Here is a 16,136-nt window from a genome sequence, read left to right on the forward strand (position 1 = left end):
AAAACCATTATTGTGATGGAAGATGAGAAATTCTAGTTACAATTGAAACAATTTGCTACACAGGTTTACTTTTCCTACATTAATTCATGTCTTTTTGCTTACAAATTAAAATCCTTTGATTTTGTACTTATATTTAGACCACACCTCAGCAGTTCAATAATTTATTTAGCATTTCAGGCATTTTCACTGCAATTCAGGCATTTATTTTATTTTATCTCATCATAGACACATGAGTTAAGTGGTCATATCTGACAGTTGAACGTTACACTTATTTAATCAATCTTAATGGGATTTCATGGTCAAGCTGAAGAATGATGAAGTGTTGTGCTGCAGATTCTCCACTTAATTTTGACCATATTTTTGTGTCTTTTTATTTTCTCGGATGTGTTTTGCAACATTCTGGAACATCTCCGTGGAAACGAAATGGCTAGTTGCTTTTGTTGACCTGCGTATCTTTTGTTTTTTTACAACAAAAAGAAAAACATTTGTTTCTCACTTTTAAACAAATTCTCTCACATCTCTGTATCATGGTAGGTGGGAGTTAATTATTGGGCTGATTGAAAGGGGAGGGATTTTTGTAGTTTTTCCTTTTGTTCTTGTATACTAGTCAAGTTCTTAAGGAAAATCCATTTTTTCTTATATTTTATTTTGAAAATTATAAAATAAAATATTCTGTTAATTATACCCTTATTTTCATTTTAGTATGCATTACAAATTGTTTTAAGAGAAAATACAGAAATATATATAATATTTAAAAATACAATGAAAGAACCTTAAGCCTCTATTTTTGTATGCAGAGATATACTCTTCACGAGAAAAGAAAAGCGAGTGTGGTGGTTTAATTGGGAGTTTAGATTTAATTAGATGTAGCTTTGAATGGACCTGTTTGGATGTGAGAAAAGGTGAGAAAGACAACTTAAAATTACAGAATTGCTCTCAAGAATGTGGAGAATTTGGCATGGTAGGTAGAGGAAGGATACGTAGTTTAACAGAGATGAGAATTTTTTTTCTTTCTTTATTCAAAAGAATCAATTTTCTCCCGTGTTTGACACCGGGATCGGTTGTAGGTGTTAGAGCATGTTTGATACGCATTGCTAAATCAATTTTAATTGACATGAATGAGTTGATTGTGGTTGATGAAGAAATTGTAATTATTAACTTCTTAGTTCATTTTTAGCTTTAGTACTGGTGAATTATATTTTTATTTATGTTATCAATTAAGTGTGAATTATGCTTTGTTCCATGATCAGGAATGTAGAAAATGTAAGGTATATACACAAGAGCAAGCATTGAAGTATCTTGATAAACTGGTGAGATAGTATTTGAGATTTATTCTACAAATATCATAGCTGGATCACATTGAAATCGAAGAAGCATGGGTTCCAAAGACAAGCATGAAGATGAGGAATCACTTAGTATAGGCCTAAAGGTGATGCTAGCAGCAGCTATCTTTTTATTTTGTATGATCTCAATAATCATCATCTTCCATTTTAGTATGAAATATTTCATCAGACGGCAACGAAGGAGACGCCAAAACGAGCTTCTTCACCAGATCACCACTCAGATTGCACCGATTGATGTGAGTTTTGTGGAGGCACGCAACCCTGGACTTCAAACTTCCATCATAGCCTCTCTGCCTAAACTTTTGTACAACCAAACGGAACAGTTCAAGCAAGGTGAAGTGACAGAGTGTTCGGTTTGCCTAGCCACTGTTACTAAGGATGCAATTATCAGAGTGCTACCAAATTGTAAGCACATTTTTCATGTTGATTGTGTTGATAAATGGTTTAATTGTAACTCCACATGCCCAATTTGCTACAATGTGGTTGACCCTAAGGTGGCATCAGAAGAAGAAGATGGTGATTTAGGCACAAGGATCCACCAAGTCCAACCCACAGCACCACCTGTTGTGGGTGGTGGTGAGGTGCAAGATGGAACTGAAATGGAAAAGGTGTAATATCTCGGTCGGATATTACTAATTTAAGTAATTAAAATTAAGAAATATGATGAAAACCTTATTTATTATACTTCGCTTCCCAAAAACGCGGGAAATTTTAAAACATTTATTAATCGGATGTTATCCAAAAATCCATAATTTATGAAACTCCAATACAATATCCAAATTCACAAATCAGTAAAACACTGTTTACAAATTTCATAAAAACAATAACGATAAAACTCCAGTAAAATCTTTTCCTAGTTAACCCTCTCTCCGATGCTATGCCTCATCAGCACCACCTGCAACATCATCTGCTCCCGTGTAACGCATTACACGATCATCGCCAAACACGAGCAGATAGGGTGAGCTCATAAACAATTAACATATAAGTTAATAAAAAAGTTAAGATACACCCATCTATTTTATTCTAGTTAATTCTTGGCCCAGACCTTAATCCCCAAGGCTTTTCAACCCTCACAACACACAAATAGTTAGCCTCAGATTCAGGGTTTATGATGCTCACACGAACCTGCCCGCTCGTGGTCCTGTCTCTACGAACCTCCCCGCTCGTAGTCCTGCTCTACGAACCTCCCCGCTCGTAGTCCTACTCTACGGACCTACCCGCCCGTAGTCCAACACACGTGATCCACCAACTACGTACCTCCCCGCACGCAGCATCTCTCAAGTGTGAGCACGGAACATACGAACCTACCTCGCTCGTATCCCCACACGAGAGTAACATGATATGAACCTCCCCGCTCATATCATCACGTGTTCACCACCATCCATGAACCTACCCGCTCATGGCACAACATCCCCTGATCCAAGTTTCACATCACAACATGATAACAAAAACAAGCAAAGCAAATTACCCTACACAAGGTACATACTCATTCAATACCCTCTGGAGTTGCTTCATTTGGAACCACTGTGTAAGAAGCTTTGATGCTTACCATTTTTTGTCAAAGCTTTCTGTATGCAACACACACAAGAAAGAAAATGAACTTATAAAATCATCTTTATTTATAAGGTGGCATTATATACCCCTCTCGAGGAATTTGGATTCTCTGCAGGTTTTTTTTGTTATTCCTCTACTGTATCTCCATAATATACTGATTACTACTAATTTTGACGTTTTAAAATATATTAAAAAGATATTTAAAATACTAATACAGTGTATTTTTAATGCTCAATAAAAAATAGTACACAAAAATCAGTAGAGGATCTGGATTCCTAAAAAATTTGCACAAAACAAAATTTACATTTTAACTTTCTTCTCTCTGTCTGAAATACAGAATATGTCAATGTCGACGATGTCAATGCCGATCCGAGATCAGATATAGGACCCATTGAATAAAAATACCATTAAACCAGTTTACCCATTAGTTCCAAATAAAAATCTTTGATAAAAAAAATGGTAAGCACATATGTGGTGAAAATGTTTGAAATTTTAATTATATACAGGAAATGTTCCCACATAGTAAAGCATATAGGTAAGAGTGGACTCCACAGAAAATATGATAAAATTTGTGGTTCAAGTCTTACCACGTTTATATATTTCTTGGAAGTTAATATGTTGACACCCTTTCAAATTTATACTACCATCCAATATACTTTTATTAATTTTTTATTTCATGATTTAATTTATATTTTAATTACATAGTATAATTTAAATATATGTGCTAGAAATTGTCGATTGTGAAAGTCGTTTTTCCATATTTCTTGAGTGTTTTAAATATCAATGTTGATTGTGGAAATTTTAAAATGTAATAGAAGTCAATCGTACATTAAACATAATCTTATTAATTCATCATCAAACAGTTCCAAATCAACCAACCCTACAGGTCATTCAATGCCACCCACTACATTCAATGATACATTAACTGAGGAGACAGGTTTTCTTAGAAAATATCTTATTTTAATACAAATATATAAGACCCTATTGATATGATAACAATTCTGTGTCTTAGAAAATATCTTATTTTAATACAAATATATAAGACCCTATTCATATGATAACAATTATGTGACTCTAAGTCTAGACATGTCAAAGTGAGCTAATTCGGTTTACACGGATTGATTCGTCGTGAGTTGGGTTGAAAATGAATAAATTCAACTCGGCTCACTTTATGGTGAACCAAAAATTTTACAATCCGACTCAACCCATCACGGGTTAGTGGATTAAGTGGGTTGACTCACCAACCCATATAAAAATATTATTTATGTATTTATTTTTAAGTATTCATATATTTAAATAATTTTTTAAACAATCCATAAGATGACAATTATAATTAGGGCTGGGCAAAATAAACCAAACTGCACTGATCTACCAAAAATTGCACTGAACTAAAAAACAGTTCGCATGAACTACACTGAACTGAAAAACAATTCAGACGAACTGAACTAAACTGTTTTTCTGAAAAATAAACTGGACTGAACTGCACTGCACTATAATATGAACTGAACTGAACTGTTACAAACTGAATTGTTTTATGAACTGCACTACATCAGAACTGAACTAAACTATTTTTTAACTGAACTGCAATATTCTTGAACTGAACTGCACTAATTTTTAACTTAACAACACTATTTTTGAACCATTTTTGAATCGAATTGCACTGATTTTGAATAAACTTCACAATTTTTGAACCGAATTGTACTATTTTTTAGCCGAATTACATTGATTTTGAACTGAATTGCACTATTTTTGAACTGAATTGCACTATTTTGAACCGAATTGCACTAATTACATATGATTGTAATACGCAATAATAATATAAAGTTTATAATTTGAAAGTGCTTAGAAAATAATACTTGAAATATGCATCATACTTCAATATACCAAAATCAAAATATTTATACAACGGAATAGTAAAGACATACGAGTAACGTCCTAAAATCGTAAAAAAATTGCACAAAACAAAATTTACAATTTTAACTTTCTTCTCTCTGTCCGAGATATGGAATGTGTCAATGGCTATCCGATATCAGATATGGGACCCATTGAATAAAAATCATCATTAAAGCAGTTTACCCATTAGTTCCAAATCAAAATCTTTGATAAAAAATGGTAAGCACATATGTGGTGAAAATGTTTGAAATTTTAATTATATACAGGAAATGTTCCCAAATAGTAAAACATATAGGTAAGAGTGGACTCCACAGAAAATATGATAAAAATTGTGGTTCAAGTCTTACCACGTTTTTATATATTTCTTGGAAGTTAATATCTTGACACCCTTTCAAATTTATACTACCATCCGATATTTCTTGAGTGTTTTAAATGTCAATGTTGATTGTGGAAATTTTAAAATGTACTAAAAGTCAATCAACAATAAATATACTCTTATAAGTTCATCATCAAATAGTTCCAAATCAATCAACCAATTCTACAGCTCATTCAATGCCACCCACTAATTCAATGATACATTAATCGAGGAGACAGGTTTTCTTAGAAAATATCTTATTTTAATACAAAATATATAAGATCCTACTGATATGATAACAATTTTGTAGCTCAAGTCTTACCACGTTTCCATAATTTGCTTGAATTAAATTCACTTATAAATAATTTATAGATAGAAAGCTCTTCCGAGGAGGTACGATGCATGATGTATTGAAAATCTAGATGTGAATCTAACTTTTATATTTAATAAAAGTAAGAAAGTAAAGTATAATATAAAAATAAATATTATATAAAGACGAAGAACAATAAATTCATCATTTATCGAAAATCTATCACCGAAGTCATAAAATCATCTTATTAAGTAGTTTGAATCATCTTACAAGTTCATTTTCGTTTGTGAGTGTTGCAATAGAAACCTTTCACAAAAATGGTATCCATCAAAGCTGACCACACAGTAGTTCCGAATCAACCAACTCTAGAGGTAGTGGCGGACCACTGTTAGGGTAGGGAGGGGCATGGCCCCCCTAAAAGTTTTAATTTTTTTTTTATGTTATATATAGTTTAATTTTTTTATATTATAGATATTAAAAAATATATTATAATTAAATTAAATATTTTATTTTTTTATAAACATAATAATTAATGTTAATAAATAATAAAATATAAATTAAACATAATAAAAAATAAAGAATAAAAAGATTTATCAAAATATTTTTTTTTATTAATTATGGTTTGAGTTTCTCACAAATTTTTCTCATATTTCATTCTCACATCTTTTTTCTTGTTTTTGAAGAGAAAAGGATCTATTATTTTTGCTCTTATTTCTCCTTTGTCCTCTTCCATTCTAATGGGAGAAAAGAAGAAGATAATTTTTTGGTCTCAATTGATAGTGAAATATTAGTTTAATAATTTATTTAATGAGCCTGTATTATATTAATTTTTTATTTTATAAAACATAGAAGAAAAAATATTATACTGTGTGTTCTTTTTATAACCAGATTTTAATTGTAGTTCCATTATATGTCTTGAGTTTCTCACAAATTGTTCTCACCTATCTTCTTTTGTTTCTGAAGAGAAAAAAATTTATTATTTTTGCTCTTATCTTTCAGAGATTTTCTTCCATTCTTAAAAAAATAAAGAAGAAAGTAATTCTCTCTTGTCTCACTTGATGGTATAATATTAGTTTAATCATTTATTTAATCAGCCTCTTGTATATTAATTTTTTATTTTATGAAAATAGAAAAAAAATATTGTACTTTGTGTTTTTTATAACTGAATTTTAAGTGTGGTTTGATTATTATTGAATTTTCTTTCGACAATATTTTAGATATGTGTGATTTCTTTTTAAGTGTGGTTTGATTATTATTGAAATTTCTTTGGACAATAATTATGTATTTATTATTGTGGTTAGATATGTGTGATTTCTTTTTTATTTATTATTATACTAAATTATGTATTTATTTTAATTTTATTAGTGACAATAATTAAATATATACATTTTTTATGTATTATTTTGGCTCCCCCAACAATTTTCGTCAAGATCCGCCAGGGTCATGGCCCCCCCAAAAAGTTTTAATTTTTTTTATGTTATATATAGTGTACCACACCAAGCCAACTTAACAAAATAATGATAAAACGATCACCATATACTAAGACATTCGAGTAACCGGCCAAGACCGGTAACCTAGAGGTCTAGAGGAACTACCTGCCTAAGACGGCACACGAGCAACACAAACCGTCAAGGGAAGTAGTCGGTTGAGGCCGATAACTTCAATATACTTAGTAAAATGGAAGCCCCCGTGTTCAATAGGTCTTAAGGGCCTGGGTTAGGGCCCAGGCCCACTCACAGCCCAAGCTAGAGCCCAAGCCAAGGCCAGCCCATTGGATAATCAGACATAATTAATGCTCTATAAATACACGTGGACCCCAGTAATTAAAGGTACGCATTCATTAATCACAGATTTGACCTTTTTGAGAGTTTTGACTCATTTGAGCTTCGAAGTCCCTTCTGCAGGTAACCCCTTATGGGTCCAAACCGACATGTACCAACCGGAAAGAGGCCAACTGAGGAGATAGCGGACTACATGGTAAGGTAACGCTTGTGCCTAACTCATCTTATTTGTTCTCTGTAGGAACCTATAGTTTAATTTTTTTTATATTATAGATATTAAAAAATATATTATAATTAAATCAAATATTTTATTTCTTTTATAAACATAATAATTAATGTTAATAAATAATAAAATATAAATTAAACATAATAAAAAATAAAGAATAAAAAGATTTATCAAGATATTTTTCATTTTTTTATTTATTATAGTTTGAGTTTCTCACAAATTGTTCTCATATTTCATTCTCACCTGTTTTTTCTTGTTTTTGAAGAGAAAAAGATCTATTATTTTTTTTCTTATTTCTCCTCTGTCCTCTTCCATTCTCATGTGAGAAAAGAAGAAGGTAATTCTTTGGTCTCAATTGATAGTGAAATATTAGTTTAATAATTTATTTAATGAGCCTGTATTATATTAATTTTTTATGTTATAAACATAGAAGAAAAAATATTATACCCTGTGTTTTTTTATAACCGAATTTTAATTGTAGTTCCATTATATGTCTTGAGTTTCTCACAAATTGTTCTCACCTACCTTCTTTTGTTTCTGAAGAGAAAAAGATTTATTATAGTTTGAGTTTCTCACAAATTGTTCTCATATTTCATTCTCACCTGTTTTTTCTTGTTTTTGAAGAGAAAAAGATCTATTATTTTTTTTCTTATTTCTCCTCTGTCCTCTTCCATTCTCATGTGAGAAAAGAAGAAGGTAATTCTTTGGTCTCAATTGATAGTGAAATATTAGTTTAATAATTTATTTAATGAGCCTGTATTATATTAATTTTTTATGTTATAAACATAGAAGAAAAAATATTATACCCTGTGTTTTTTTATAACCGAATTTTAATTGTAGTTCCATTATATGTCTTGAGTTTCTCACAAATTGTTCTCACCTACCTTCTTTTGTTTCTGAAGAGAAAAAGATTTATTATTTTTGTTGTTATCTTTTAGCAGTTTTCTTTCATTCTTAAAGAAATAAAGAAGAAAGTAATTCTATCTTGTCTCACTTGATGGTAAAATATTAGTTTAATCATTTATTTAATCAGCCTCTTGTATATTAATTTTTTATTTTATGAAGATAGAAAAAAATATTGTACTTTGTGTTTTTTATAACTGAATTTTAAGTATGGTTTGATTATTATTGAATTTTCTTTGGACAATAATTATGTATTTATTATTGTGGTTAGATATGTGTGATTTCTTTTTTAGTTATTGTTATACTATTTATTTTTATTTTACTAGTGACAATAATTAAATATATAAATTTTTTATGTATTATTTTGGCTCGTCCAACAATTTTCGTCAAGATCCGCCACTGGTAGGGAGGGGTCATGGCCCCCCCTAAAAGTTCTAATTTTTTTATGTTATATATAGTTTAATTTTTTTTATATTATAGATATTAAAAAATATATTATAATTAAATCAAATATTTTATTTCTTTTATAAACATAATAATTAATGTTAATAAATAATAAAATATAAATTAAACATAATAAAAAATAAAGAATAAAAAGATTTATCAAGATATTTTTCATTTTTTTATTTATTATAGTTTGAGTTTCTCACAAATTGTTCTCATATTTCATTCTCACCTGTTTTTTCTTGTTTTTGAAGAGAAAAAGATCTATTATTTTTGCTCTTATTTCTCCTCTGTCCTCTTCCATTCTCATGTGAGAAAAGAAGGTAATTCTTTGGTCTCAATTGATAGTGAAATATTTGTTTAATAATTTATTTAATGACCCTGTACTATCTTAATTTTTTATTTTATAAACATAGAAGAAAAAATATTATACCGTGTGTTTTTTTATAACCGAATTTTAATTGTAGTTCCATTATTTGTGTAAGACCAAGCAAATTCATACAAATAATAATTAATAAAGTATAAGTAATGGTGGGTTGAGAATACCCTAAGGAAGTTCCTTGATATACCTTAGACAAGGAATAATGTTTGCTTAAGGGGTTGAGAGCACTTGATTAGTTGAGAGGACTTGGGTTCAAGTTCTGGGTATGCCATTAGTATGTTTATTTAATTCTATTTTATTTTGCAATTATATTGTGAATGCGGGAGCATGGCTTAAGGTGGTATGTACATAAGAATTAACATGAATCATGTGATAGCTTATTAGTTGTGCATAGACTTGGTGGGTGGAAGTGTGTGAGTTCGAGTCTTGGTTAGCATGAGTTATGTTTTTATTAAATGTTTAATAATTTTGCTAAAGAAGGAAAAACCTAGGAACTCTAGAGCTTATGAGAAAACGTAGAGGCAGTTGTTGGGGGAGTGAAAGCACTAGTTAATAGGCACAAACCTTAGCTATTAATTAATTTCCGTTTTAGTATTTTTATTTATTTATTTTGGGGGCTGGAAATTGAGAGGGAGAAGAGAGTGAGTGAGAAAGCAGAGAGTCATAAAGTGTGGCAGCAAGGAAAGGCAGAGGGAGATAAAATTAAAAATTGAGGGAGAGAAAAGGGAGTGCTAGAAAGGAGTTTTCAGAGTGGGAACAAAGGTTGAAGCGTTGGGGACAAGAAAGGATCAGTGAGAGTACACTGGGAGTAAGGAAACCAGGTAAGGGGAGCTAACTAGATCTTTTTCTTTTATCTGAGTATGTGTTGTTTAGTGATGATGATAATATTTGAATATGAATGAATATACAACTAAGAATTTGTATGTAATTTAAGCCTCAAATGATTGTTGTTCTGCTTGTTTATCCCAAGGGTGGTGTTGTGTTTGAATTTTATTTTACTGTTAAAGTGTGGGATTTTTGTGTTATGTGATGCCAAAGTGAAGCAAAGTATTTAGGGTCTTGTAAATCATTTTTTCCTTGAGGCTAGATGCAGTTTTCATAGATTGGTGGCATCTGCGGAGGTGTTGGTTAAAGAGAAATTGGGGGGAGGGGTCATGAATTAAAAGGGTCGTGGGTTAAAATTAGGAAATTATTTGGGAGAATTGGATGCACTAGAAGATAATTAAAAGGATTCGGGAGGTGAAATGAAATTTAGATTTCGCAAACCAAGGATGTATTACAAGAATTAAAATAAGATGTAAGTACTGTGCAATATTACCATTACTGTATACTTGTTTTATTTAGGAACGTAGAATTCAGGTTTATGGTTGAATTGGTTATAGTAATATTGTATTTTCTTTATTTGAATTTATAAAATTCTAGAGATAATTGGATGTGGTTCCTTATTTCATGAAATCTGAATGGGTTCCAATAATTTAAAAGTCATGAGTTATTTTAGGAAGAAATGATTATATGAGCGGGTAGGTTCGTATGTTCCGTGCTCACACTTGAGGCTACTATGAGCGGAGAGGTTCATAGTAGGTGTTCACGCATGTTGGACTACGAGCGTGCAGGTTCGTAGAGTTGGACTACGGGCGGGGAGGTCCGTAGAGCTGGACCACGAGCGGGTAGGTTCGTGGAAGCATGATAATCCCTAAGGACCAAGGTTGTGAATGGATATTTCTCATATAGGTTATGAGATTGGGGTGTAATGTTATAAAGAAGTCAATAAACTAAAAATTGGCTAAGATAGATTGGGCGAGACTTAATGTTTATTATTTTATTGTTTGTATTATTATTTTTCTTAGCTCACCCTTTCTGTTTGTGTGTTTGTGTTTGGCGATGATCACATGACTTGTCACGTGGGAGCATATGTGAATTCAGGAGAGAATGCCGATGCATAGTGACAGAGCGGGGCAGACGATGGGGGATTTTTTCTTTATGTTTTATTTTCATGCATTTTGTAATAAATTTTATGATGCTTTTTCTCTACTATGAACATGTAATAAAGATATAGTAGTGTGATTGAACTACAGCGAGATAAGTTTTAATCGCGCTTGGGAACTTTATATAATGTCATAATTCCAAAAGAAATTTTATGATATATGCTTTATCTAGTAATATCCATCTAGGGTGTTACAATATGTCTTGGGTTTCTCACAAATTGTTCTCACCTATCTTCTTTTGTTTCTAAAGAGAAAAAGATTTATTATTTTTGTTCTTATCTTTCAGCGGTTTTCTTCTATTCTTAAAGAAATAAAGAAGAAAATAATTCTCTCTTGTCTCACTTGATGGTAAAATATTAGTTTAATCATTTATTTAATCAGCCTCTTGTATATTAATTTTTTATTTTATGAAAATAGAAAAAAATATTGTACTTTGTGTTTTTATAACTAAATTTTAAGTGTGTAGTTTGATTATTATTAAATTTTCTTTCGACAATATTTTAGATATGCGTGATTTCTTTTTAAGTGTGGTTTGATTATTATTGAAATTTCTTTTGACAATAATTATGTATTTATTATTGTCGTTAGATATGTGTGATTTCTTTTTTAGTTATTGTTATACTAAATTATGTATTTATTTTTATTTTATTAGTGATAATAATTAAATATATAAATTTTTTATGTATTATTTTGGCTCTCCCAATAATTTTTGTCAAGATTCGCCACTGGTAGGGAGGGGCATGGCCCCCCTAAAAGTTTTAATTTTTTTTTATGTTATATATAGTTTATTTTTTTTATATTATAAATATTAAAAAATATATTATAATTAAATCAAATATTTTATTTCTTTTATAAACATAATAATTAATGTTAATAAATAATAAAATATAAATTAAACATAATAAAGAATAAAGAATAAAAAGATTTATCAGAATATTTTTTTAATTTGTTTATTGATACGGTTCTATTAAATTAAATTTCGATAAATTCATCATTTATCGAAAACCTATCATCGAAGCCATAAAATCATTTTACTAAGTATTTCGAATCAACCAACTCCAGAGTGCATCCAATGCCACTTTCTGCATCACAAGGAACATGATCTTATAAGTTCATTTTCGTTTGTGTTGCAATAGAAACCTTCCACAAAAATGGTATCCATCAAAGCTTATCACACAGTAGTTCCAAATGAACCAACTCCAGAGGGTTTTCAATGGCTGTCTGAGCCTGATCAAATGGCGATTCAGAGCCATACCCAGACCATCTATGTTTACAATGCAAAGCACAACCATGACGCATTAGTTGAACACATAAGAAACTCTCTTAGCAAGATTTTGTGTTACTACTATCCAGTGGCTGGTAGATTGAGAAAGTTAGAAGAAGGTGGCAGATTGGAATTGAATTGTAATGCAAAAGGAGCGGTGTTGATTGAAGCAGAATCCACAAAAACAGTGCATGATTATGGTGACTTTATGGGTGACTCCGCCAAGGACTTGGTTCCAAAAGTTGATTACACAAACACCCCAATTGAGGAACTTCCCTTGTTAGTAGATTTAATAAAATCACCTGATACTTGGCATATACTAAACATGGATATCTAGTTTTAGTTGGTTTAAAAAGTTTTGTTCTTAATGCAAGAGTTCCTTTACCTGGATGGGGACATCTTGTGTCTAACGCCCTTAGGTTCTAATACTACATACATGAGGTTAGAATTACAATTAAGAGTACTTCCAAGAACATTAAGATAAATAACATAATTTATTGATAATTAGGGGAAGTGAAGTTTAGTGAAAGAAATCAAGATCAATGCCAACACATTATTCAACATCACTTATCCTTATTTATATTCAAATATATTTTCAAATTATCAAAACCAATCCTTGTTACTGTTTTATTGCCAAAATCGTAGTAGATTATAGATTATTGTTTTATCATACCAAATCCATGTGGATATAACCTTGTTGGATACTTTAGAAACCCTATTTGGGTCTCAGCAGTCTGTGTGTGACTGTGTGAGTTTGTATTTGTATTTTTGTGTGTGTATGTCTGTGTGTGTTGCATGCGTGTGGGTTGCGTATGTGTGGATGAGTTTTTATGTGAAAAGATTTTGTAACGGTTTTTGACGAAACTTTATATTAAAATATGTAAAGGAAATAAATAAAAAGAATTCTGCGTTGTATTTTATTGAAAGGAAAAACAAGAATATATACAAGAGAGAGTATCTATAATTAATATGTACAATCCTTATAGTTACGCTATTATTCCTATAATATTGCAAAAACATGCAAAACTGTTCCTATAATTCATTTATTTTAACAATTAAAATATTTTTTCATGATTTAATTTCTAACACTCCCCCTTAAATTGGATAGTGAATATCAAGAACTCCCAAGTTGCGCTTTATGGTAGAGAAAAATTCTTTTCCTAGTGGTTTAGTGAACACATTGGCAAGTTGTTTAGCAGAAGGTATATATTTTGTTGCAACTAAACCATCTTGAATCTTATCACGAATGAAGAGACAATCTATCTCTGCGTGTCTAGTTCTTTTATGAAATATCGGGTTAACCGCAATGTGTAAGACGACTTTATTGTCACAATAAAATAATGTCGATTTAGGATGCAATATCCGTAAATCTTTCAACAATGATCATAACCAAGTCATATCACAACAAGTACCAGTGAATGCTCTGTATTCAAATTCTACTAATGATTGATAAACTGTCTTCTGCCTCTTTGTTCGCCAAGAGATGAGGGAGGATCCCAAAAAAACACAATAACCTATAGTTGATATTCGAGATACAGGGCAACCTCTCCGATCTGAATCACAGAAAGCGCACAAAGATAAATCATTTTGTGAAGGAAAAAATAGACCTTGACTTAGATTATTCTTTAAATATCATAGCACACACATTGCAACTTTCTATAGGGCTTGCATGGAATGTGCATGAATCTGCTTAGTATGTGTACCGCATAGTTGATATCAGGATGAGTAATTGTCAAATAACTTAAGCGACCAACAATTCGCTTATATATTGATGGATCTTTTAATAATTCCCTTTCATAAAAAAAAACTTTGTATTTTGTTTCATGGGAAAATCCACGGGCTTAGCTCCAAGGTACCCACCATCTTTAATAATTTCCAAAGTGTATTTTCTTTATGATATGAAAATACCTTTTTCAGAATGAGAGACCTCAATACCCAAGAAAAACTTAAGATCAACCAAATCTTTTATCCAAAAATGATTGTGCAGGAATTGTTTAAGACAAGATATTGCGATAGGGTCATTGCCAGTGATGAGAATATCATCGACATAAATTAACTAAGTTGTCAATGATTTGCCTTTTGTACATGTAAACTATGAGGCCCGAGAAATTTAAATAATTAAATAAATAATTATTTAATAAATGCGGATAATGGAAGTCTTTGTGACATTAACTACTAGTCTTTATGACGTGGAATAATACTAACTCAATTGGTTAAGAGTACTTGGTATGTTGAGAGGACTTGGGAACAAGTCTTGTGTATGCTAATTGTGTGTTAATTTGATTGTTTGTTATTTTAGTGATATATTTTACCTTGGTGTGCAATATTATATTCCTAGAGGTGTAGGAATTATCATGAAATATGAATTGGTTGAATTGGTTGTGCATTGTGGTGTAATTGTGTGGTTGTGTGTTTGAACCTTGACTATGTAAAATAAGTTCCTGTTTTCCAAATTTCTTTTTGGCATGAATGAGAAGGATCAAAAACCCTAGCCGTCAGAATGAGAAGCCAGAAGGTCCGAGGAACCATTAGGGTAATAGGAATTGAAGACCATTAACACTACATTCAATTTTCGTTTTTAGTCTTTTAATGAATCTTAAGTGTGGGAAAAAAGTGGTAAAGGGAGGAAATTAAGGTGAGAAAGGGAGGGGCATTTTGTGGTTGCGTAAGGAGAGCATAGGAGATCACTACAACTGAGTTTAGGGAGTCCTTGAAAGATTAGAAGAGCTCGTTGGGTAGGAGCTAAAGTGTGGGGTTTTTGGGTGCAAAGGAAAGCCTCTAAAGGAGCATTTGGAGTAGGAAATTCTAGGTTAGAGGAGTTCCTTTACGTGTATATATAATCTGTGATGTTTTTGTACGGTAATGGATGAATATGATGCCTCTGTATAATCAAACTCTCTTTGTTTTTGCGTTTCTGGAAAAATTCCCAAAAATTGCCTGGCGACTTTGAAGTCCCGCCAGGCGACGCATGAATACTGAACCAAAATTTAGGTTTTTGAGACGAACCGTCTGGCGGCAAAGGTGAGTCTGCCAGGAGATGCGAGCCTTGATTCATTTTTTGCATTCTTATGGATTCTATGATTATTTGGATTTTCTGGAAATGTTTATGTGCACAATGTGAATTCATGAAAATTGTGAAAATTTACGATTATTGATATGTGCGTATAAGTCTTGGGGATTTAATGTGAAGCATCCACATGAGGGGACCTTGTCAGGGTTCGGGGATGAATTATTGATTTGATTTTTGTAGGGTAATCAGGATGAAATTGCGATTGTACGATTTTATTGGAAGTGAATGAAAAAGGGTAAACTAATTTGGTCTGGTCTCATGTAATTAGTTGATTAAAATGCGAATTGGTGGTTTTGGGTTGTTCACTGGTACGAGAAAAATCTGGGTTTTGCGCAGAATATGATGTGTTGCCTGGCGGCAAGAATGCGCCGTCAGGCGATAGGTGTGGCAACAATGACAATTGCAGTTTTTGACTATTTATGCTAGGGATGTCAACATGGCAGGTAGGGTACGAGTAGTAGCTCCCTCATACCCTACCCGTTGGATAAATATTCGCCCCATACCGTAACCATATCCATCAGGTATCCGTTATGCGGGTACCCGCATAATTTTTTAATATCTACGGATATCCATGGGTACCCGCGAGTATTTACAAAAAAATAAAAATAAATATTTGACAACATATT

At 31.5% G+C, this 16,136-nt stretch overlaps 2 protein-coding genes across 2 annotated transcripts; both read left to right on the top strand.

Moving 5' to 3' along the window:
- The first annotated feature begins 1,255 nt into the window (after nucleotides 1-1,255).
- Nucleotides 1,256-2,288, top strand: LOC114189218 (RING-H2 finger protein ATL5-like). The gene has a single exon (XM_028077933.1). It carries the CDS (start codon nucleotides 1,376-1,378, stop codon nucleotides 1,955-1,957), a length of 582 nt encoding a protein of 193 aa, XP_027933734.1. The 5' UTR covers nucleotides 1,256-1,375; the 3' UTR covers nucleotides 1,958-2,288.
- A 9,977-nt stretch (nucleotides 2,289-12,265) lies between these two features.
- LOC114188443 (spermidine hydroxycinnamoyl transferase-like) lies at nucleotides 12,266-12,777 on the top strand. The gene has a single exon (XM_028077023.1). It carries the CDS (start codon nucleotides 12,328-12,330, stop codon nucleotides 12,775-12,777), a length of 450 nt encoding a protein of 149 aa, XP_027932824.1. The 5' UTR covers nucleotides 12,266-12,327.
- The last annotated feature ends 3,359 nt before the right edge of the window (nucleotides 12,778-16,136 follow it).

The sequence above is a fragment of the Vigna unguiculata genome, chromosome 6 (assembly GCF_004118075.2).
Source record: "Vigna unguiculata cultivar IT97K-499-35 chromosome 6, ASM411807v1, whole genome shotgun sequence".
In the NCBI taxonomy this organism is placed as follows: Eukaryota; Viridiplantae; Streptophyta; class Magnoliopsida; order Fabales; family Fabaceae; genus Vigna; species Vigna unguiculata.